Source organism: Oratosquilla oratoria, chromosome 33, assembly GCF_046742065.1.
Source record: "Oratosquilla oratoria isolate Oo_2021 chromosome 33, ASM4674206v1, whole genome shotgun sequence".
NCBI classification, from domain to species: Eukaryota; Metazoa; Arthropoda; class Malacostraca; order Stomatopoda; family Squillidae; genus Oratosquilla; species Oratosquilla oratoria.
In genome coordinates this window covers 14,866,463-14,892,586 of record NC_134809.1, presented here as the reverse complement: position 1 = coordinate 14,892,586, position 26,124 = coordinate 14,866,463, and the positions used below count along the sequence as shown (strand labels likewise).

The 26,124-nt window shown below is 41.0% G+C and overlaps 1 protein-coding gene across 1 annotated transcript in view; it reads right to left on the bottom strand.

The window, feature by feature from the left end:
- Positions 1 to 4,194: 4,194 nt before the first annotated feature.
- Positions 4,195 to 26,124, bottom strand: part of LOC143017777 (negative elongation factor A-like) — a 28,143-nt gene continuing 6,213 nt past the window's right edge. The window contains exons 2-11 of the mRNA XM_076172650.1: positions 25,633 to 25,754; positions 24,487 to 24,631; positions 22,770 to 22,935; positions 18,598 to 18,761; positions 14,963 to 15,089; positions 14,289 to 14,405; positions 10,751 to 11,052; positions 10,461 to 10,643; positions 8,361 to 8,460; positions 4,195 to 5,097 (exon numbers count right to left, since the gene is read on the bottom strand). Of these exons, the coding sequence (XP_076028765.1) occupies positions 4,919 to 5,097; positions 8,361 to 8,460; positions 10,461 to 10,643; positions 10,751 to 11,052; positions 14,289 to 14,405; positions 14,963 to 15,089; positions 18,598 to 18,761; positions 22,770 to 22,935; positions 24,487 to 24,631; positions 25,633 to 25,754 (1,605 nt within the window). The 3' untranslated portion in view covers positions 4,195 to 4,918. The remainder of the gene's footprint in view (positions 5,098 to 8,360; positions 8,461 to 10,460; positions 10,644 to 10,750; positions 11,053 to 14,288; positions 14,406 to 14,962; positions 15,090 to 18,597; positions 18,762 to 22,769; positions 22,936 to 24,486; positions 24,632 to 25,632; positions 25,755 to 26,124) is intronic.

The window sequence follows — 26,124 nt, the reverse complement described above, 5'->3', positions numbered from 1 at the left end:
GAAGTCAATTATCTTGTATAGTTCGTCTATACGCTCTTTCAGTATCCAATTTGCGATTCCATCTGGTCCATGCGATTTCCTGACATCTCGTTTTTTTATCTGGTCTCTTATTTCATTTTGTGATACCTTTATTTCTTTCATCGTGGGTGATCTTTCTTGTTGTCCATCTTCCCAAGATTGTGAGCTCTCAAATGTAGAGACAGACCTAAAATGTCTGATCATAACTTCTGCCATCTCTGTGTCGTCTATATATTCTTTATCTCTTTCACGCAATTTCCCTATTTCATATTTATCCCTTAGTTTTTCATATATATATCTGTAAAAGAGTTTAGGTTGAGCATTACATTTGTCTATAATATCTTTTTCATGATTTTATTTTCCTTTCCTGCGTATATTCACATATTTCCTAAGTTTTATATACGTTTGCCATTTGAATTTATTTTTTAATATTTTTTCCATCTTTTTCAGGCTTGATCTCTCCTGTCTCTAGCCTCACTACACCTTCTGTTGAACCAACACTTTATGTAAATCTCTTTTTGTTTCTTTTTTGGTACATATTTGCTAATTCCTTCCTTGTACTTTCCTTTGAATGTTACATTTGTCTTCCATCTTTGTTTCCTCTTTAGAGAATTTATCCCAGTTTGTGTATTGGAAAAATTCTCTTAGTTTTACAAAGTCCGTTTTGTTGTAGCCTACATTAATCTTCCTTCTCTATGTTTGTCATTCCTATCTACATAGATCTGTTCTTTTGATTCAAACTCTTAGTATATGGTCACTCTTTCCAATTGATATTTTATACTCCATTTTGTTCACAATATCTAGTTCAGAAGTTAATATTAAGTTTAGTTTCGACGGTTCCTCATTGTTTCTATATCTAGTATTTTCCTTAACCCATTGTGTTAGAGTGTATTCGATGGTCATATCCAGTAGAATGTTGCTCCAAAGTTCATCTCCCCCTTTTACTATCATTTCTTCCCAGATTATGTCTTTTGCATTAAAATCGCCCATGATTACTGTTTCCACCCTCTTTCAGTAACTCGTTTAGCACAATCATTGTGTCTTCCAGTAATTTAGAATGTTCGCTGTCCGACCACACGTGTTTTTGGTGGTACATACACTGCTACAAATTTTCTGCTTTTCATCTTTTTGTTTGCAATTTTGATCATAATTAATTCTACATTGCCTTGGCCTTCAATAATCTTTGTCACATTTAGACCCTTTTTGGTCAATATCATGACACCTCCCTGCTTGTCTGTTCTATTTTTCACCCAGTGGTTGTATAGACCATGTCCCACTATGCTTGTTGATAGAGGTCCTTTCAATTTTGTCTCCACTATTCCCATGATGTCAGGTTTTTCTGTTTCTAGATAGTCATTTAGTTAATTGATTCCAGAGATCATGCCATCGATATTTGTGTATGCCACTTTTTGTTTCATATTTTCCTTTTTTCATTTTTTATGTACCTTTTTTCAGTCTCAAGTCCAGCACTCTCCAAAAAAACTCGTTTTTTTCCATCTCTGTTCTCTTCTCATTTCTACCATTGGCTTCAATTCTGAGAGCTTTATCTTTCTCTTTTTCCTCATCACTCATTTCCTCTTGTACCCATATAATATATGTTTTAATTTTTCGCTGTTTGCCAGTTTAACCGCTTTCGATAATACCTCCTCGGCTATCATTTGAGTTCTTAGTTTTATTTTCAGAGGTCTATGTTGTTTTTCTTTTGAATATTTGCCTATCCTATGGATTTCGTCGATTTCTTTATCGAAATTTTGTCCTTCATCCTGTATTTCTTTCAGAATCTCCTTAGCTATTTCCTTCTCCTCCATTTCTCTCTGGTATCTATTCATATGTTTTCCCTGGATACCAGGAACCACAATGCACTTTGTCAACTGTATCTCTCACCCAATTTTCCTTTTCTTTAAATACCTTCATAACTGTTTCTTTTGTATTTTCCTTAATCTGTTTTTGTAACATTTCTCTAAAACATACTTTTTTTTATTTTCCTGTTCTTGTTTCCATTTTTATTTCAATGAGGTCTGTTTCTTTGATTGACTCTTCCACCTTTCCAGTAATTGCTTGTAATTGTAATTGCTCTTTGACCTTTTTCAGTTCATGATTTTTATTTTTGTCCTAATTTTTCATTCTCTCGTTTTCTCTTTTAAGGATTTCAATTTCGCTCTTTAGGTCACTTAATTCTTTAATTGTTTGCTCATTACTCTTACACAAAGTAATCAATTCCCTATGTACAGCTCAGTAATCCAATTTTAAATCTATTTCTTCCATTAAGTTATTTACTTAACAATTTCTTAATGCATTACTATATCTAATTTCTCCATGTCTAAGTTTTTACCTATTTCACTTGGGTTTCGTAGCAAACTTGAAAAAAGTTACTTTCCCACTTTTTTTTTTTTTTTTTGAGTATCTAGGAAACAATGGCGTTTGGGGATGACACCTCTAGAACTTTCCACTATACTTACGTCCAGTCCTCTCTTTGTTGGTTCATTTGTTATTCTTTCTCCATTTTGCCAAAAACTATACTGTACTTATTTTAAGAACTGGAAAGGCTTTTACCGGTCATACAAGTACCATAGCCTACCCATCCCATACAACAACAACTGGTTTCCTTCGTTATCGGCCGCTAGATAGGCGGGCGCGCGTGTGTGTGTGTAATATTATTCTAACCAACTTTAATAACAGGCTCCGAGGTAACAATCATATTATTTATTGAGAATATGGTTAATTGTTCCCTCCTCGTTCATAGCCAAGGACGTGCTCTCTCCCTTTTCTTTGGCTTGGTGTATCATCGCTTGTATAGCTATAGATATATGTTACACATAGGTAGAATGACATACAAACTTACACTCATGACATGAGTCATTCAGACTCCTGATGCCAACTACCAGTAAACAAGTGACGTCATGGTCACAAGTCACAAATGAAAAAACATGATTTCATGTCTCACCAGAAACACATGAAGCATTCACATATCCAACAAAAGACTCAATATAAGAGAAACATATATGTCAAGACACATTTACTAATATTAGATCAATCCCTCAGACTTAACTAACACACACATATTACAATTAGTGAATAATAATATTAACCGCAACCCTTTGATAAAATGTCAAGTAAGCAAATATTAGGATTATAAGTGGATGGTGACAATGTCCAAAGGGAGACTTGACCCATTCTGTAAGCCATGAACTTCTCATCCTAATAAATCGAAGAACTCCTAATCAGCTTTGACCTTATGTAGTATCAATGGCTACATAGACGGTGGCATCAGTGGGATTTGAACCCACAACTCTGAAGAGACTGGTGGTTCTTCAAATCTCCCATCAGTATACAAGGCACACTACACCAACAAGCACCTCGTCAACTTCCTTCTGCAATTTTCTGATGCAGACATCACAATACATTCTTTACATCACAGCCTTCAGCCGTGTATGCAACCCATCCTCACAGAGCAACACTCTCTCCAACTTGCAGGCATTTGGATTTTCACAGCAACATACCATGGTACATACATTCTATGCCCAGGCATTATTCTAAGTTGATGCCATCATGGTAGTGACATAATCCTTTGTACCATACATATACCAAGGCTTTTTTCTCCTTACAAGGGAGGTAGCCAAAAACGGAAAAGGCATAAAATCATTCCCACCCATTCCATCCCTGAATACACTCCACACCCCTCCACCCTCCCTCTTATCTTAGCACCTCCTGGATGACGGGTCATCCCTGCACCTTGTCCACTGCCCGGTACTGTGGTATTAAAGAATTTTTCCCATTCTATCTAAAAAAAATTCTTCAAGCCTAAGAAGTCTGCTTTCCTAAAACTGACTCTGCCTTGCCTGTATGATTTGTTCCTTGTCTGGATTACCCCATATATGAACTAAAATTGAATTGTTACATGGTCACTTATTTGTATTGGCAAAGTTGTTTCAAAGAATCAATAATATTTGTTTTTTTAGTAAGTAGCTGTTCTCCCATCTTTTTATTCTTTATTCCACCAGTCAGTTCCTCTCTTCTCCTTCCAGCCCTTCTCATATTGAATATGTCATTGTCAATTTCAACTTCTACCACTCTCCTTCCACCTCTCCAGTTTCTAAGCCTTTCCATTCCTCTCACCTCTCTCTCAATTTATTCCTACAAAACAAGATCAGTGGAGCATGTTAACGAAACTAATGATCATGCTTTATGAACAAGTTTATTGCAATGAGTGCTGTGAAGTTTGTATAAACAATATAATTATACATGGGCAATCTTAGTTTACAATGCTTCCTATGACAGTTTGGTCTGGGAACAGATTCTATACTCAGGTTTGATGTGGAAATAATACAGTAGCAAATATGCTACCATCCACTAGTAGTTTTTGTTCCTCACAAAATCGCAAATCAAAATCCAATCAGCTAAAGCAGATTGCAAATATACAACTGTAGCAATAAGTTTAGTACAGATATGACCATCATATAAAAGCAACTACTAGGATCCACACCTTGAAAACTGACTTGGGAAACATCTTTCAATTTCTTAATGAAGATGGCTTGAATCAAGCCAATTCATTCACCAACAGTCTGATACTGTTGTATATTACATCCCCAAGGTGTTTCACATCAGAAAAAAAAAAAAAAAAAAAAAAAAATGCTATTACAAGTCTTTTGTGGTATGTAAAGGTTTCCATTATTACACAACAATGTTTATTAAAAAAAATACAATTATCTTATGTACACCACTGCAATCACAGATCACAGTGACACAATGGAAGTTCTTCATGTACCTACACCAGACAGTCAAGTTACTGTGTTACAATTACTTAATGCACCGATATGAACTGCCTGTCCATGTGCCCATGCAGAAATCCATTCTTGGCTGGGGTTGAGCATCGTCTTGACGTGCTCTTAGGAATGTTAAATCATTCTGCTGGTAATGGTCGATATTTCTTGATTCTCTTCCATTCACCTGAGTTGTAGTTCATCTGGAAGTGGGTTTCTGCCAACATGGGGACTAGTGAACCATCACTTTGAGCAATAGTTTCCTCACCTTCACTCAATTTGATTGTCACGATGCTACCCAAATGTGGACATGGATTTTCTGCAAGAGAGGAGAAATAAAAATTACATACATATACCAAAAGGCCTTTTCCTACTTACAAACAAAGTGACCAGCCAAGGTAATCTCCCACCCTTCACCCATTTATTTTCCTTATCTTAGTTCCTTGTGGATCAAAGGCCATAACTGCACCCTTCCCACTACCTGGGTCAGAACAAATTCAACAAGACACAGCACCTTCACAGCTAGGCATGACAGTCAGAGCTGATTTCCTCAACAGTTTCATCACATGGTAACCCTCCTTCTTTATCCACTAATGAATAATTAGAGAGGACAAGGAGGAATACCTTTGGACTAAGTCAATTTATCATCCACTGACAACCACTCTCCACTCACCCCTATAATTTGCCCTCTTCTTTCCCTGCTCAACAGACATTCCCAGGTCACCTAAGGCCCACTTCACCCTATCCATCCATCACAACACAGTTTATCTTTCCCTCAAATTCACCCCATCCACATCTGCCTTCCACACACTTTTTACAAGCATTACCTCACTCGTTCTTTCCACATCCCTAAGATGTCCCAGTATTCTTAGATCAAATCTATCAGCAAGTTCCCTTCCCACCAGTGCTCTTTGTCTTATTTCTTCATTTCTCATTCTACCCATCTTCATAAGCCCCATCATAATTCCCAAACACTTCTCTCAAACACAGCATCACCACATTTACTTTTAACCCCTTCACTCCGGGCCAAAATCTCGCGGGCAGCATTAGCTGCCAGACGTGCGATGTTGCGTCATAATACTCGCATTATAAAAAATAAAGTCACCGCTGTATTGCTCATTCTCTCTTTCACCCGTGAATTTTGACAACCATAGAAAATATGATGAAGCCAGTTTACAGAGTATGGGGGTCACGCAGGTACAACTACAATAAATATAATCAAGACACCGACATTGGCATCCTCGCGTGCCCACTTGCTCCTCATGACGCCTACGTAGGCGTCATCATATTGAAGGGGTTAACACCCTCCTGCCACATACATTCCCAATTTCTGTTACTAACTGCCTTAGACCCTCCTCTGACCTAGCCACAAGCACAATGTCACTAGCAAACAACAACTGGCTCATGTCCCACTTCCCTTCACTTAATCTAACCACTTCTAATCCTTTGCCCATCACCCTAACAATTACCTACTCCACCACCCATTCCATGTACATATTGAACAGCTATAGTGACATGGCACAATCCCACTTTCATCTCAAATTACTCATTCTCACCATTCCTAACCCAACATGCTCCACTACTCATATACAAGATTTTGGCAGCCTTGAACAGCTTTCCTCTATCCCATGTATCTGCAACATCTCAAACAATGCCCTCCTGTTGACCCGTCACAAAAGCCTTCCAAAAATTCTTACATTTTGCCAAAAACTTCTCATATATCTGGCTTACCACAATGATTTGAGCCATACACCTACTTCTCCTAGAGGAACACTGTTCGTCACCAATCACTCCTGTTCCTCTCCTAATTTTTCCAGCTAACACCCTCCTACATGCCTTTCCAGCTACACTCAACAAACTGATGCCTCTAAAATTACTACATTCACATTTGTTCTGTTTTTCAATACAGTGGATTTATACAAGCACTCCTACAGTCCTATAGCACATTCCACTACCTTAGGTGCACATTAAACAACCTCACCAGCCAATCCACTATAACTATTCCTCCCTTTGTCAGACACTCCACATCAACACCCATTCAACCCAGGTGCCTTACCAGCTTCCATCACTTTCAATGCTCTCTGCATCTCATCTTTTACTGTAGCTCTGTGGTTTTCCTTTCCCAACAGTCATTTTCCTAGCTCCTCCCACTGCTACAATCAATGCCTCCCAAACCTCCTCTACATTCAACAATTATCTGAAATATTCTACCCATCTTCCCTTCACCATATACACTTCCATTAACACTTGTCCATCTGCCTCCTTTACCCTTTCAAAACCTCTCTACCTGACTCACACCTCCCTCACACTCATTACTTCCTTTTGTAACATCTTTTTATTATTATTATTATCATCTTTATTATCTATCAAACTCCTACCCCATTTTACATCTGTTCTCTTCTTTGCCTCTTTCACCTTATGATTTCATTCTCCTCTCTTCTTGTACCTCTCGTATGCTTCCTTAGTTCTACCTTGTATTCAGTCTACATACCCTTGCTTCTTTACCACCTTTTTTGCCTCATCTCACCATTCACTACCCTTCCTTCTGTTCCCTTTCATCCTCCTCATCCCACATACCATCTTTGCACATTTTGTCACTTTCTCCTCGAAACATGCATATTCTTCTACTCCTATTTCCCCTTTATCCCTCACTACCTGTTCTCTCAGCTTTTCCTTCTCATTCTGCTTTTTAACTCTCAATACCTCTCTACCTCCCACTCTTTTCCTCCTCCTCTACTTCTCCTCAACTCTCAATTTCCCTTCTACAAAACATATATACATACATGATGATGATATGGTTTAACATCACAAACTCCCCCCTATCGGAAGGCTAGGACAGTGCCCCTCACAGAGGGCTTTGTAGCGTGGAATTTAATGAACCATGCCCTTGGTTCAACTTCGCTGGTGGCAGGATTCGAACCGCCATCCCCTCGACCTTTCCCGCTACCAAGGGCTTTTTTCCTCCTTACAATGGAGGTAACCAAAGTCAAAAGGCATAAATCCACTCCCACTTTTTTCATCCCTACACACTCCATCCCCATTCACCACCCCTCCCTCTTTTCTTGGTTCCTCCATCAGTTAATGCTGCCTAGCAGTCTATGACCAACTTAGACCTAAAGTTTTGACAATGGCAACAATCTTCTTGCCTGCTATGCAGTGCTTGATCACTGCTTGCTCATCCTTAAGCGAATTTGCTTTAACTTTTGCTCCAGAGAAAGCAGTAGCATCCTTACTGGCACCCACCATGAATCATAAACACAAGCACAGTCACAAGTGTAAAGGGCAAAATCACAAATACACTAGCACCAAACCACATCAAATGCAACTGAAAACACCATCAGATAGAGCCACCTAGCCGCATCCTCCCACCTCAGCACCATGTTAATCATGATAGGTTCTAACTCTCTGGGATATGTGGCTTCCCTGGACTAAATATAATCACCTGATAGCACTCAAGACAATTAAGTAAATACCACACTTATACAGCTGTTTATTTGTTTCTAAAATAAACCAATACTTTGTACAGGTTTTATAATACACAATATTAAAATTCTTATTTAATATATACATAAATGTTCTTACCTCTTGACCCTGCCATAAAACCAAGAATCAAAGCCTTCTCTGGTCTGGTAACTTTGTTGCTGCTGCGGAACATCTCCTGTGCTTCCAACATCTGCTCTTTCTGTAGCCACAAGAAAATACCAATATTAATTATTCCATGTTCATGATCATTAATAGTTACATTCTCTTTTAATATCTGCATGTTCTGAAGGGCAATAAAATGGTCACTCATTTTTTTTTTTTTTTAAGTGGTCACTCATTTTTTTTTCTTTCTAACATTCTTACCTGACACCTCAAACCTCCCTACTACTCCACTACTGGTTCATTGCATACTCTAGCATTCAGAGCTCTCAACATCACTACATTTACATTCATCCCAAAACTCCCTATACACTCATTTAAATAAATGAATAAATAAAAAATCCCTTTTCTTACTACCATGACCACATGCACTCACAAGAACCCATTTCTTCCATCTGAAGAGTTAAACACCATATGAAGACGGAGCCTTTATTTGTACGACGTTTTGCTTATTACAGCTTTTTCAAGTACTTGAAAAAGCTGTAATAATCGAAACGTCGTACAAATAAAGGCTCCGTCCTCATATGGTGTTTAACTCGTCAGTCTTGTCGGCAACTGCTACTTTCATGAAAAAATCTCCCATCTCCATTTCCCCTTTGCTCACACTGTCCTCAAAGACACTTCCCTCCACTCCACCACACACCTATATCATCACTTTCCAGCAGTGACCACTACTTTGATCCCTAGCCCCCTCATCACTCCTAATACCCTACCCACCACTCCCAAACTCAAACTCACCTCTTCCCTTTCAATTTAGTTTTACTGTAATATGTCAATCTTTCTTCTCACAAACATACTATCAATCTCTTCCCCTTTACTCTGTACTGAATTCATGCACATTTAAATGACCTATTTATCTACATAACAAGGGCTTTTTCTCCCTTACCAGGGAGGTAACCAAAGTCAAAAGGCATGTATACCCATTCCCACTCATTTCATTCCTACCCATTCCACTCCCATTCACTACCCTTTCCTCTCTCTCTCATCCCACCCACTGTCCTGGGTCAGAAGCAATGCAGCAAGGCACAGCACATCCACAGCAAAGCTGTTTCACTTAATCAGCAACCCTCGCTTCTACCTTCCTCTTGTTCAGAAAAATACAAGATAGGGAGAACTCTCTGTGCTGCGTTAAAATATCACTCACACATAACCACTCCTTAACCTCACCCATTCCCCAGCCACTCCCTTCCTTGCATCACAATATCATCTTTACACAGCTATTCTCCACTCACTCCTATCTCCTGCCTTCTCTCTTCCTTGGTCACCAGACATCTCCCTCCTGCTCAATGCCCCTTTCACCCACCCATCCATCTCATTCTCAGTCGCCCCTTCCTGTTCACTCCATCCATCTCTGCCTTTCACACCTGTTTTGCTACTATTTCTTCACTCATTCTTTCCATGTGTCCAAACCATCCCAATACTCTTTCATCAACCCTATTTGTCATCTCCTTTTCCAACCCTGCTCTCCTCCTTGCCTTGTTTCTCACTCCATCCAATCTTGTAACCCCTACCATACCTCTTAGACATTTAATCTCAAACACATTTAATCTTTTCCTTTCTGCCTCTCTTAAATTCCATCTCTCTGCCCCATATAATGGCCTACTACAAGGATTCTGATTGAAGTTCTCCCAGACCCTTGTATGCTTTGACTTTCCACAGTAGAAAAATATAGAGTGGAGGACCACCAGTCCCCTCACTCCATTCCATTTAGTTGCCTTTTACATTGCACTTGACAATACAGTGGTAGAATCATCCCCCCCCAACTCAGGAAGAGGTAGTCATAGAAGTAGTAAAGGACAGGTTCAAGGGAACAGCAGTAGTAAAAATAGTATCATCATTCCTTCAAAAGCAGATATTTCAAACTAACACAGATGAATGATGTGAGGTTCTACTCTGCAGGGACACACCAAAACAATTCCTAAAGTATTGACCACATGGTACCATGCATTCAATATCCCAATATGAGAATGATTCATAAACCTGCCTATCAAATAGTGAACTTAATGTTATGGGTCCTAATATTTATGTGTTCATACTTACAGTAAGTGATAATCCTCGTCTTTGCTGAGGCTGTTGGGGCTGTGGGTTAATTGTGGCTTGAGTATGGGCCGATTGCTGTGGCTGTGTGCTAGCTGTGGTTGTTGAAACAAGGAGAGTTTGCTGTGGTGCTGCATTACTAAGGCTGGTTGTAGTCGTATACACTAGGTTATCTGGTTGTAATGGCTGAAAGATAAACATACATTATCTTTAATATGAAAATACAGATTCAATTTGACTTTTCACACATGTATACTGTGATTCCTTGAACTTAAGATAAACATAATATTCACCTGGAGTGTTGCATACTGTGGCGTAGAAGAACTGTTGTCAGGAGCAGGCTGAGTGGTGATAACTGTAGGCTGTAATGGTGTTGCCGTTTGCTGGGCATAAGTTGTAACTGGAGTAACTGTTCTATAGACAACAGTCGGTGCACTGACTTGGGGTGAAGCATTAACAATGATGCGCTGTGGAGTTGTGGTAGTTCCAGCTGGGATTACATTTGCAGGAGGAGGAGTAGGAGCTGATGGGGAAGCACGTTCACTACTTTGGAGACTGGACCTTGCAGTCAAGGTTCCAACAGCAACTGCATTGGCTGTAACACAAGTACCACAAAGATATTACATGAAAAGTAATCTAAAGGACTAAAGAATACAATTTATCAATGTCATTATCATGAACACATATCCATATAACAGAAGCCGATGCTTCAAGGGGGATGCTTGAATCAGAGCAATTCTATATCCATCCCATACCCATCCAAGTATCTATTTGTTGTCCCTCCCATCCAAGCTTTGGATAAAGAAGTATCCCTCTCCTCTGCTACACACCTTGGGTAAAAGTCAATGCAATATGATGCAGCACTTTCACAGCAAGTTCCAGTAGCTACAGCTGGTTCGCTTCCACTGTTTTATGATATAAAAACCCCCTTCCTCACCAATTCAAGAATCATACATACATATACCAAAGGCTTTTTCCCCCCTTACACAGGAGGTAGCCAAAAAGAAAAAGGCATAGAAACTACTCCCACCCATTCCATCCCCAACATATTCCACTCCCCTCCACCCTCCTCCCTCCCTCTTATCTTGGCACCTCCTGGATGACAGGTCATCCCTGCATCCTGTCCACTGCCCTGGGTCAGAAGTAGCGTTGCAAGACAGTACATCCACAGCAAGGCCGCATCATTAATTCGGCGACCCCCTCTCTCCGTCCCCTCATGCAGAGAAGGAGAAGACGGGGAGAAATCCCTTCGGGCTGCGTCAAATTATTTCTCATACATACTTCCTCACCCCCCATCCCCCACCCACTCCCCCACTCATCTATACACAACCCTTCTCCATTCACCTGTCTTCTGTCCTCTCCTGTCCTTCCTCAACAGACATGCCTCTTTTTTGTAATGCCCCTTTTACCCCATCCATCCATCTCATCTCAGTACGCCCCCTCATATTCACTCCTTCCACACCTCATTCACTAATCTTTCTTCATTCATTCTCTCCATGTGTCCAAACCATCCCAATATTCTTTCATCAACCCTATCTCCCAACTCCCTTTCCACCCCTGTTCTCCTCCTCACCTCCTCATTTCTCACTCTATCTAGCCTAGTAACCCCTATCATACTTCTCAGACATTTCATGTTAAACACATTCAAACTCCTTCTCTCTTATGTTCCATGTTTCTGCCCCATACAGTGCTGTCGGCACAATCACTCCTTCATATAACCTCCTCTTAGCATCCATTCCCAGATGTCTATTTCTCATTATACTTTTTAATACACCAAGGCATTTACTCATCGCTTCTCTCAATCTACATTCTACTTCCATCCCCACTCCTCCCTTTCCTGCCACATTCGCACCCAAGTATCTAAAACTATGAATAGGGAAGAATAAAATAAATTCAGGCCACATTACTTCCTCATCTGTTTACAACCATTCTCCATTCACTAGTATCTTTTGCATTCTCTCTTCCTTCCTCAACAAACATTCTCTTGCATCTAATGCCCTGCTCACCCCACCCATCTATCTCATTTTCTGTCTCTCCTTGCTGTGGTTGAGCTGTGTCTTCCTGCATTGGTTCTGACCCAGGGCGATGGGCAAGATGCTGGGATGACCTGTCATCCACGAGGAGCCAAAATGAAAGGGAAGGAGGAGGTGGTGAATGGGAGTGGGATGTGTGGGGATGAAATAGATGGGAGTATGATAGGGGTTACTAGGCTGGATAGAGTGAGAACTGAGGAGGTGAGGAGGAGAACAGGGGGGCAAGGGAGTTGGGAGATAGGGTTGATGAAAGAGTATTGGGATGGTTTGGACACATGGAAAGAATGAATGAAGAAAGATTAATAAAAGAGGTGTAGAAGGCAGAAGAGGAAGGAGTGAATATGAGGGGGCAACACAGGATGAGATGGATGGCTGGGGTAAAGCAAGGTTTACACGCTGCGATAAATTGTAGCAATTTATTGTAATGAAAAGGTTGTTACAATTTGTCATTACGTGTAAACAGGAGATCGTAGCGATAAATCACTACGATTTCCTGTTTACACGTAATGACAAATTGTAACAACCTTTTCATTACAATAAATAGCTACAATTTATCGTAGTGTGTAAACCTTGCTTTAAAGGGGCATTATGAAAGAGGGGAATGTCTGTGGTGGAAGGATGGGAGAAGACAGAGGATAGGGGTGAATGGAGAATGGTTGCGTATGGATGGTGCTGTGATGCATAAAAGGGAGTGGGTGAGGGATGGTGGGTGAGGGAGTATGTATGAAAAATAAATTGATGCAGCATGAAGGGATTTCTCCCTGTCTTCTCTTTTTCTGCATGAAGTGACAAAGAGGAGGGTCGCCAATTAAATGAAGCAGACTTGCTGTGGATATGCTGTCTCTTGTGATACTGCTTCTGACCCAGGAGAGTGAGTGAAATGCAGGAATGATCCGTTCATCCAGAAGGAGCCAAGAGTGGGGTGAAAGGTAGCGGAGTATGTGGGGATGGAATGGGTGGGAGTGGATTTTATGCCATTGTTATTTTTTTGCTACCTTCCTTGTAAAAGAAAGAGAGAGAGAGAGAGAGAGAGAGAGAGAGAGAGAGAGAGAGAGAGACAGACAGACAGAGAGAGAGAGAGAGAGAGAGAGAGAGAGAGAGAGAGAGAGAGAGAGAGAGAAGGGTATATGTATGTATGTACCAGTTGTCAGCTCAATGTGAAAATGTGGAGGAAATATAAAAGAAGCTGATAAAGTGAGTGTCAGCCTTGCACATTCAAATGGAGGTGAAGGTGTTCAAGGGCTTTGAAAACAAGCAATAGAAAGCTGCTTCTCTTTGCTATCCACCTAGCAGTACCACCATTTGCATGTAGCCACTATTAGTCTCTCCTTAAAGTATATACATATACCAAAGGCATTTCCCCCTTACAAGGGGGGGCAGCCAAAAAACAAAGGCATAAAATCCACTCCCACCCATTCCATCCCCACATACTCCACTCCCCTCCCTTCCTCTTATCTTGGCTCCTCCTGGATGACAGATCCCTGCATCTCGCCCACTGCCCTGGGTCAGTAGCAGTGTTGCAAGACACAGCACATCCACAGCAAGGTCAATTCATTAAATCGGTGACCCCCCTCTCTGTCACCTCATGCAGAAATTAGATTTATATCATGTTACTTTAAAAAGAGAGAGAGAGAGAGAGAGAGAGAGAGAGAGAGAGAGAGAGAGAGAGAGAGAAAGAGAGAGAAAGGATATTTTCCTTGAAGTAACATGATATAAATCTAATAGCCTAATCTCAATATATCTGCCATATAACTTGTGCACATAAAAATCCTTAAACCCAATACTCAGCTGTACTCACTATGTAATGTTGTTCCGCCTCCAGTGGTCAAAATATTTGGTGCTGAAGGTGTCGCAGGAGCAGGTGTGGCTGGGTTGGATGGTGTAAGGCCAGCAGCATAATCTGGTGTTGGCTGTTAAAAGTGTCCGAAAGAATAAAAGATAATTATCATCAAATGACAAATGAACAAATTATACATACAGACATATTCTTACTTATCTATTCAGCTATATTTATATACACATATATGCATACATTCACCACCAAGCCTTCGTCCCTCAAAGGCTGAGTTAAAGTATATCTAGATCATATGCATATAAAACCAATTCTACTGTTACAACTGGGTCATAACTTCTATGGGACTATCATTTCTTTTTATCTTAACCACTTCTATACTGAAAGGTATGAATTCTTTTATTATCACTACCACCAGGTTAGTTTATCAATCTCTGTTGAACCCCTCGGGTAAAAAGAGGTGTTATAACCATGGTACATTACCTGCTGTTGTTGATTTTGTTGTGTAGTCTGTTGTGGCTGTGGCTGTGGTTGAGGCTGTGGTTGTGGCTGTTGCTGTGGCTGCTGTTGTTGCTGTGGCTGTGGTTGTTGTTGCTGTTGCTGCTGCTGTTGCTGTTGTTGTGGCTGTTGCTGTTGTTGCTGTTGTTGTTGCTGTTGTTGTTGTTGTTGCTGCTGCTGTTGTTGTTGCTGTTGTTGTTGTTGTGCTGCCTGCTTCCCTTCAGCCTGATGCTGTTGCTCCTTTAACTTGTTTTCCACGTCTGCTGCTTTAGCGTCAGTTGCATCTTGGTACTTTCTTCGTTTCTTTGCCTGAATTAATCACATAATTTAGTCTAGTTCATGAGAACATGCACTTAATTAATGTTTAAATTCTTATCTTATTTTTCTAAGTCTAGCAATAAAATTGACATACATCCTCTTTGGATTCCTTAGCTTCTGCAATCACAAAAGCACAGCTAGTCATGATACTAACAACAACATCATCACTATTAGAATAAGTAGAAGTATTGGGAAAGAGGGGAATATCTGTTGAGGAAGGATGGGAGAGGACAGAAGGTAGGGGTGAATGGAGAATGGTTGTGCATGGATAATGCTGTGATGCATGAGGGGGAGTGGGTGGGGGATGGGGGGTGAGGGAGTATGTATGAGAAATAAATTGACGTCATCCAGGAGGTGCCAAGATAAGAGGGAGGGAAGAGGGTAGAGGGGAATGGAGTATGTAGGGGATGGAATGAGTAGGAGTGGTTTCGATGTCTTTGTCTTTCGGCTACCTCCTGTGTATGGGGAAAAAAAGCCTTTGGTATATGTATGGTATATACATGATTAGTTCAATTAATTCCCCCTCTAGCGAGGGAGATGGGGAAGAATGCCATTCCCATGTGTGTCATAGGTGACTAAGTGGAATGGAGTGAGACACCAAGGATCCCCGACTCTGCATTTTTCTCCAACAAAAATGTCAAGGTAGAAGTAGATCTGGGAGGAGGTCTTTAACCAAAACCCTAATTACTGGGTTACCATGTATGCATGAATACATATAACAGTAAAAGAGGAAAGATTGGTAACATGTTTGTGAAAGATGGATAAGTTAGTGAGATTAAGTGTTTACGAAATATGGTGTGAATTATGAAGCTGGATAGTGAGAAATGTGGAGGTGAAGTTGGAAAGAGAGCTAGCAGATAGGGTTGATCAATGAATGCTGAGATACATACATACATATACCAAAAGCTTCCTCCCCCCTACACGGGGGGTAGCCAAAAAGAAAAAGGCATAGAAATCTCTCCCACCCATTTCATTTCCCATATATTCCACTCCCCTCCACCCTCCTCCCTCCCTCCCATCTCGGCACCTCCTGGATGACGGGTCATCCCTGCATCCTGTCCACTGCCCTGGGTCAGAAGCAGTGTTGCAAGACACAGCACATCCACAGCAAGGCCGCTTCATAAATTCGGCGACTCCCCCTCTCTGTCCCCCCATGCAGGAAAGGAGAAGACGGGGAGAAATTCCTTCGGGCTGCGTCAATTTTTTTTCTCATACATACTTCCTCACCCACCATCCCTCACCCACTCCACCTCATGCATCACAGCCTCATCCATACACAACCCTTCTCCATTCACCCCTATCTTCTGTCCTCTCCTGTCCTTCCTCTACAGACATTCCTCTCTTTTGTAAAACCCCTTTCACCCCATCCATCCATCTCATCCTAGGATGCCCCCTCATATTCACTCCTTCCACCTCCACCTTCCACACTTCTTTTTTTCACTAATCTTTCTTCACTCATTCTTTCCATGTGTCCAAACCATCCTAATACTCCTTCATCAACCTTATCTCCCAGCTCCTTTTCCACACGTTCTTCTCCTCACCTCCTCATTTCTCACTCTATCTAGCCTAGTAATCCCTATCATACTTCTCAGAGATTTCATCTCAAACACATTCAAACTCCTTCTCTCTTCCTCTCTCATGTTCCATGTTTCTACCCCGTACATTGCTGTTGGCACAATCACTCCTTCATATAACCTCCTCTTAACATCCATTCCCAGATGTCTATTTCTCATTACACTTTTTAATCCACCAAGGCATTTACTTGCTTCTCTCAATCTACATTCTACTTCCACCCCCCCTCCTCCCTTTCCTGTCACATTCGCACCCAAGTATCTGAAACTATTCACTTCCTCCAGTTTCTCACCCTTAATGCTCACTTCCGGCCTACTGTCACTCTCTCCCCTTGTACATCTCATCACCTTACTTTTGCCCACATTTATCTTCAGCTTCCTTCTTTCACACACCATTTCAAACTCTGTCACTAACTTCCTCAATCCCTCCTCTGATCCTGCTACAAGCACAGTGTCGTCAGCAAACAACAACTGGCTTGAGGATATGTAAAGAATATGTAAGGAAAGAATGGCAAAAAGAGCGTAGAAAGCGGTAGATGAAGTGAACTTGAGGGGAGGACAAAGAATAATGTGGGACAGGATGAAGAGGTAACTACATACATACATATACCAAGGCTTTTTTCCCCCTTACAAGGGAGGTAGCCAAAAAGGAAAAGGCATAAAATCATTCCCACCCATTCCATCCCTGAATACACTCCACACCCCTCCACCCTCCCTCTTATCTTAGCACCTCCTGGATGACGGGTCAACCCTGCACCTTGTCCACTGCCCTGGGTCAGAAGCAGTGTTGCAAGACAGCACATCCACAGCAAGGCCGCTTCATTAAATCGGCGACCCCCCCTCTCCGTCCCCCCATGCATAAAAGGAGAAGACAGGGAGAAATCCCTTTGGGCTGCGTCAAATTTTGCTCACACATACTACCTCACCCCCCATCCCACCGCCCATTCCACCTCATGCATCACATCATCCATATACAACCATTCTCCATTCACCCATGTCTTCTATCCTCTCTTGTCTTTCCTCAACAGACATTCCCCTCTTCCCTAAAGGTAACTAGATACAAGAAATTGTCTACCGAATAAAGACAAGGGCGTGCAAAAAATAGGAGCGAATGGAGAGTGGTCGCAAAAGGATGAAGAATGACACAGCTCAAATGGTTGTACTTCTTGTATGTTCCATAAATTTCTTGAGTGTATGAGGAGCCAAGATAAGAGGGAGGGAGGGGGGTGGATGAGAATGGAGTATGTGGGGATGGAATGAGTGGGAGTGGATTTTATGCCTTTGTTTTCTGGATACCTCCCTTGTATGGGGGAAAGAGCCTTTGGTACATGTATGTGTGTATGTATATATGAGGGGGTCACAATATAAAGAAGAAGTTGGGTCAAACCAACTATCAGGCCCTCCTGTGGTCTGCTCTTTTATCTTTAAACCCAAGCAGTGTGGTATCAGGCAGGGAGGGCCCATCATCCATGAGGAATTAACCACTTCAGTGCAAGTCAAATTCTTGTATGCAGCATCAGCTGCCATATGTATGATTCGTCACACCACTCACATTATAAAACACTAAGTCACTGCTGTATTACTTGTTCTCTTTTACTCTGAGTAATAATAAACACAGAAAATGTGATCCACCCAGTTCACAGAATTCGGAGGTAACTCACGTACAACTACAAAAAAAATTATAATCAAGACGCCGATGCTGGCATCCTCATGTACCCACTCATGTCTCATGATGCCTACGTAGGTGTCATCGTACTGAAGTGGTTTAGATGGGAGGAACAATGAACGGGTGTTTGGATGGGTATGAAATGGCTGTAGAGTATGTGTATACTTTGACTTGACCAGCCCTATTAGAGGAGAGAAAAGGCCTTTTGATATATATTTGTATTAATTCAATATTTTTTGTAATATCCTACTGCATACATTACCTGTTGTGCTGCTAATGGAGATTCTGATATGTCCAACAATTTGCTTCCACCATCCTTGCGTGGTAATGACGACCTGCCCATTGGTCGAGACATTGGTGTAGATCCTAAACCAGAGCCTCTTGCTCCAGATCCTGGTAATCGACTTGGAATGCCCTTTAGTGGTGCTGAAAATTAGATATGAAATAAATTAATTTTAATATAGTATATGGTGTGGGTCAGAAAAGAGGGAATGTGTGGGGATGCAATGGGTGGGAGTGGTTTTTCTATACATTTGTTTTTTGGCTACCTCCCTTGTACATACATACATACATATACCAAGGCTTTTTCCCCCTTACAAGGGAGGTAGCCAAAAAGGAAAAGGCATAAAATCATTTCCACCCATTCCATCCCTGAATACACTCCACACCCCTCCACCCTCCCTCTTATCTTAGCACCTCCTGGATGATGGGTCATCCCTGGACCTTATCCACTGCCCTTGTTAGGGGGAAAAAGCCTTTGGTATATGTATTTATATGGTTTGGGCATATGAAACACATTAAAAAAACTAGCACAAAGAGTATGAGATGCAAAGGTGGATGGGATACACCTGAGGGGAAGACTGAGGATGAGGTAGATGGATGGGGTGAAAGGGACATTGGTTACAAAAGGAATGTTTGTCAAGCAGAGAAGAGAGAGGGCAAGAGGTCCAAGTGGATGTGACCCAAAGGAATTTTTTCTTGTCATCTCTGTAAATTCTAAAGTAGTTGAAAGGGAAAGGTTGTCAAGTAATAAAATGGTACAAGGGAACCAAATTTGTCATGTCCTGCCATCATCCTGTATCTTGCTGCATCGGCTTTGACCTAAACAGTGGGCAGGGGACAGGGATGAAAAATAAGGAAAACAAACACAGACACCTTACAAACTAAACAAAATAAATCACTGAAAATAATAAAAACATACACCAAAATCAGTCAAAAAGAATATTTGCATACAGAAACCAAAATCCTTCCTATACAACATCACATGAAAAGGATAGGTACACAGTTCTATGTATGAACCCTCAACCCTTCTCATCAATATCATTATATCACACAAATACACAACTAAATGCAAATAAAAACTTAAACCATCAACATACTATTCTAACATCTACACTAACCTATCTGTACCCCACAACACATCCATACAAAAACATATTCATATTCCACAAAGCATGCAATACAAGACCAACAATCAAACTCCTTACTCCACAAAACCTTTCAGACATTAGACCTACAGAAAAATTCATCTCAAGAGAAGCAAGAACCATGAAGCTTGACATGTTTAGGTTACAGAACCCAAACTGAACACCAACTCTTTGAATCCAATACTCTCCCAAAAAGACATCACATAGGCACAACAGTTCTATGCTGGAGCCCTCGACCTTATGTACCCATGTCATTACATCACACATGCACAACAACCAAAACATAACAAAAAAAAACACAGATATATTAAACAACCTATCATATGTACCACACAACACATCCACACAAAAAACACATCCACACAAAAAACACATTCACACCCAGATCCCAAAACAAGCTCTTCAAGACAGACCACCAAACTTATATTAATACCCACTCATACTAGTCCTAGAGCAGAATCCCTCTAGAGAAGCAAGAGCCACACAAGTATACCTGGATTCAGGCACCATCCAGCTCTTACCCAATACATACATACGTACATACATATACCAAAGGCTTTTTCCCCTAACATGGGAGGTAGCCAAAAAACAAAGACATAAAAACCATCCCTACCCATTCCATCCCTAATACACTCCGCTCCCCTCCACCCTCTACCCTCCCTCTTATCTTGGCACCTCCTGGATGACAGGTCACCCTTGCATCTTGTCCACTGCCCTGAAGAAGCAGTGTCGCAAGACACAACACATCCACAGCAAGGACACTTCATTAAATCGGCAACCCGCCCTCTCTGTCCCCTCATGCAGAAAAGGAGAAGACGGGGAGAAATCCCTTCGGGCTGCGTCAATTTTTTCTAACACATACTACCTCATCCCCGATCCCCCCATCCATTCCACCTCATGCATCACAACATCATCCATATACTACCATTTTCCATTCCCCTCTTTCCCAAAGCCCCTTTCACCCCATCCATCCATCTCATCCTAGGTCACCCCCTCATGTTCACTCCCTCCACACTGCCTTCCATACCTTACACAATACCAACACAGAATAGGTCTGGCCACAGAATCACTGCCCTAGATGTAACCATCCCACAAATGACCTTCATCCTACACTGCCCTTGCACTATCCCCAGACAGACAACAAAACAATATTTCTTCTTTGAGTGACATATGGGCTTGTCTAATAGCCATTATTGGTTACTTGGGAGCCTTGGATCTCCTGCAAGAGACACCTTGGGAAATGGATTGATTGATCCTCTCACAGCCTTTTCTTACATTAACAACTATCGATCTACTTGCTTTATCATATCCACTCTACCCAACTTGCATCTTCACACTTTTTTACCCCCTTTTAAAACCTCTTTACATGCCCTTAATCTTCTCAGACATACACCTAACCTACTTCACATCCAGTCTTCTTTTGGCCTCCCTCACCTTGCATTTAGCTTCCTCCTCATTATTCTATACTTCTCATATACTTTTTCAGTTCTTTGCAACCATTCTTTATACGTATGCCTCTTTTCTACCACTATTATGCACCCTTTCATATACCTATCTATATACCAAGGGCTTTTCCTCCCTTATATGGGAGGTAGCCAAGTCAAAAGGCACAAAGCCACTCCCACCCATCCCATTCCCTTCTGCCACCTTTGTTTCCCTCTCATCTTTGCTTCTTGTGGTCATTCCTGCGTCCTCTGCCCTGGGTCAGAAGCAACACAAGACACAGTACATCTACGGCAAGGCATACACACATATACCAAGGCTTTTTCCCCCTTACAAGGGAGGTAGCTAAAAAGGAAAAGGCATAAAATCATTCCCACCCATTCCATCCCTGAATACACTCCACACCCTTCCACCCTCCCTCTTATCTTAGCACCTCCTGAATGACGGGTCATCCCTGCACCTTGTCCACTGCCCTGGGTCAGAAGCAGTGTCGCAAGACACAGCACATCCACAGGAAGGCCGCTTCATTAAATCGGCGACCCCCCCTCTCCGTCCCCCCATTGCATAAAATGAGAGGATCCCTTCGGGCTGCGTCAAATTTTGCTCACACATACTACCTCACCCCCCATCCACCCGCCCATTCCACCTCATGCAATCACAACATCATCCATATACAACCATTCTCCATTCACCCCTGTCTTCTGTCCTCTCCCGTCCTTCCTCAACAGACATTCCCCTCTTCCCCAAAGCCCCCTTCACCTCATCCTAGGACGTCCCCTCATGTTCACTCCCTCCACATCTGCCACTTCATTTAATTGGCAATCCCCTTCTCCATCCCCTCATGTGTAAAATAGAGAAGATGGGGGAGAATCTCTTCAGGCTGCAGCAAAAAAAAATCCACTGAAGGATAACTATAGAAGAGATATGAGAATAAAAAAAAAAAAAAAAAAAAGGCTTCCCACATAGAGTACTGGATACCTGGAATAATTTGGATAAAGAAATAGTGTGTAAAAACACTATTCATGATTTTAAGAAAAAACTTGATGCTGAAAGATACAAAGATGGGTCACCACGAGCATAGCTCCCTTCCCGTATAATGCAACTAGGTAAATACAACCCTTCCCTACTACACCCCCCATCCCCTGCCCCCTCCTTTCTTTGCATCAAAGTATCATCTATACACAGCCATTCTCCACTCATCCCTATCTCCTGTCTTCCCCTTTCCTTGTTTAACAGATATTCCCCACTTGCTCAAAACTCCTTTCACCCCATCCGTCCATTTCATCCTCAGTCATTCCCCAAATTCATTCTATCCACCTCACATTCCATCTATTTTACTAAACTTTCTTCACTCATTGTTTTCATGTGTCCAAACCACCCAATACTCTTTCATCAGCCCTATCTGACATCTCCTTTTCCACCCCCTGCTCTCCTCCTCACCTCCTCATTTCCCACTCTATCCAACCTTGTAACCCCTTTTTATTTAGAGACAAAACTATAAAAAAAAATTAAATAGTGACAAGCTACAAGTACAATTGATCAAACATATACCTGAAACACATACTTGTGTCAGTCATTTTACGTGGCATTCCTCGTGATCTGACTGGGACAGTAGGCAACTGTGATTTCTTGACATTGGTTTGTGCATCAGCTGACCGGTTCAAAAGTTCCACTCGCAGCGCTGCTGCTTTGGGTTTTCTCTTGAGTGTAAAATGCTTGGTTAATGGAGGCTGCAAAAAAAAAAAAAAGAAACAGATATCACTTGCATTATATTACATAAGTAGTCCTGAACATATAAATACATGCATTTGGAGTATCAACCTATCACCTGCAACACACACATCCATACAAAAACACATTCACACTCAGATCACAAAACATACACTCCAAGACTGAACATCAAACTCCTTGGTCCACCAAACCCCTCTTGATAGTCCCACAGAAAAATGTCTCAAGATAAACAAAAACCACACTCGTATGACTATGTTTACATCATCATCCACCACTAAAACAATACCAACACAGAACAGGCCTCATTATAGAAACATATTGCCCCAGATACAACCATCACACAAAAGACATAGAACAACCTCATCTTACAATGCCCCACTCTAGTCATAACCAGACAATAAAAAAATATCTTTCTTGAGTGACATATGGGCCAATCTAGTGACTGCTGGCAGTTACTTTAGAGCTGTGGGTCTCCTGCAAGAGAACTCTGGGATAATGGACTGAATAACTTGTGGGGTTTTGGGTGTAGATTGTAAATATTTGAAAAAAAAATGTATGAATAAGGCAAAAATAAAACTGAATGATAACTATCAAGTATGTGTTCTTATTAACTATAAGAATGGATAACAATGCATATACAGTCTAATCTTCTATTCATGAAAAACAAGAGATACATGTTATGGCACTCAGCAGGAGCATAGCTATGGATCTGGGGGCCTGGTGGATTATCTCCTTTGGGCCCCACTCCCAACATATTGCTGGGTGGTATAATATAGAAACCTATCATATACTATGAACTGTCTTGAAAATAGGCAGTTGGTTACATACAGATTCAGGATTAATCAGGATATCAGGGTTCCAGCATAGGTCCTACAACAGCACAAGTGTGTGCATAATCTGAGAGCAGCAATGCCGAGTAAGATAAATAAAAATCTAAAAAAAAATTGTAGCAGAAAATCTGAAGATTTTGTAAATCGCAAGACAACCTACCTAAAAGAAGTCAACATAACCGTAATATATGTTGCCACTTTGAATGTAATATTTCTGTTTATATCTTTACTTGTCTCTATATCTAACCCTTTCATTGACTGTTTTTGTCACAGGGAAAATTTGAGATACTTTTTTTTGGGACCCGTCTCCAATGGGTGCCCAGAGTAACTTTAAAATTTGCCCCCCTCTGTCCCCCGCCTTAGTTATGCCATTGGCACTCGGATTTCTCTTGTAAAGGTCATTACCATAACAAGGTTACTATCCTTATTCATTTCATTGGGTAGCATTGAAGGGAGAAAAAAAAAAAAAAAAAAAAAAAAAAAAAAAAAAAAAAAAAACATACATACATATACCAAAGCTTTTTCCCACTTACAAGGGAGGTAACCAAAAAGGAAAAGGCATAAAATCATTCCCACCCATTCCATCCCTGAATACACTCCACACTCCTCCACCCTCCCTCTCATCTTAGAACCTCCTGGATGACGGGTCATCCCTGCACATTGATGTGAAAAAAAAAAAATCATAAACATTCAAACTTTCCAATGATACTAAATATTTACCTGTTGGCCTGCTGCAGAAACAAAAGCATTGCGGTTCAGATAATTACACTCCATTGGCAGCAGTCCTAATTCAGAATGTTTTCTAACCATCTTGCGGAGTTCGGTGGTAAGGTCATGGGTTATCCTTTGATTTTCAGCTGGGTCCCTGTGAAATAAATTACAATTAAAAATCATGATCACATTACAATTGCCTTCTTAGGTCTAAACTCATAACTTACATGATTTACATCTGCCTCCTGCACTTCTTTTACTAATCTTTCTTCATTCTTTCCATGTGTCCAAACCATCCCAATACTCTTTCATCAACCCTATCTCCCAGCTCCTTTCCATCTCCGCTCTCCTCCTCATTTCTCACTCTATCCAGCGAAGTAACCCCTACCCTACTTCTCAGACATTTCTTCTCCAATACATTTAAACTATTTCTTATGTTCCATGTTTCTGCCCCATACAGTGCTGTTGGCACAATCACCTCTTCATAAAATTTCCTCTTAGCATTCATTCCCAAATGTCTATTTCTCATTACAATTTTTAATTCCCCAAGGTATTTACTTACTTCTCTCAATCTACAATCTACCTCCACCTCCACTCCTACCTTTCCTGCCACAGCTATCCATTTTCTCCAGCCTCTCTCCTTTAATACTCACTCCCAAAGTGGGTGCATGACTTGATTACCTTCCTTGTAAGAGGGAAGAAGCACTTGGTATATGGATAGAATTGTGAGAATATATTTTGTATTCTTAGGAGTCCCACTCAACAATAATATATTAATAAATAAAAACAAATGAAATAAATGAAAATGAAAATAATTTGAACAACTTTCAATCTACTGCTATTCAGATTTTTAAACTTTTAATGTACCCCACAGGCAAGCAAGCAAGCCCTCCCCCCCCCAAAAAAAAAAAAAAAAAATATATATATATATATATATATATATACACATACATATATACACACACAACAAATTGGAACAATTTGGATGAGGCAACAGTGTGTGCAAAAACCATAAAAAGAATTTGAGAACAAACAATGCTGAAAGATTCAGAGATGGGTCACTACGAGCATAGCTCCCTTCTATATAATACAACTAGGTAAATTGGTAAACACACACACACAATTTTATAATGGCTATGCATATCTTGAGTTTACCTAATGTCAAGATTGAGTGAGCCTGATGCAGGGAAAGTCTTCATGATCTCCGCCAGCATTGCTACCCAGGGCTCGCTGTCCATGACAGCAATTTCCAGGATCTCCTCCAGCTCCATACGCCACTGCAACATTGAGAAAATCTTTAGCATAAATCACCAGAGATGAAGGTGGTAATGAAATAAAGAAATAAACCCTACATTCATTCAATCACCCATTATCCACAAAGTTGGGTGGCTAATCAAGGGGAGGTAACTCCTCACCCCTCTTCACTCCCTTCACACATGTCCCTTGACTCCTTTTCGTTTCAACCACGCAAAGATTGTACATCATCAGAGTTATAGTGGAAAACCATGCTGGCTGGTTACACTTTGGTCCATATAGAAGTTACATAAGAAGGATGAAAATTTTTGTCACTGCAGCTGTTTATTTAACTGAAACTTAAAACTTTAAACTGCATTACACTTCAGTTGTTTATGACCTGAAACTTAAAAA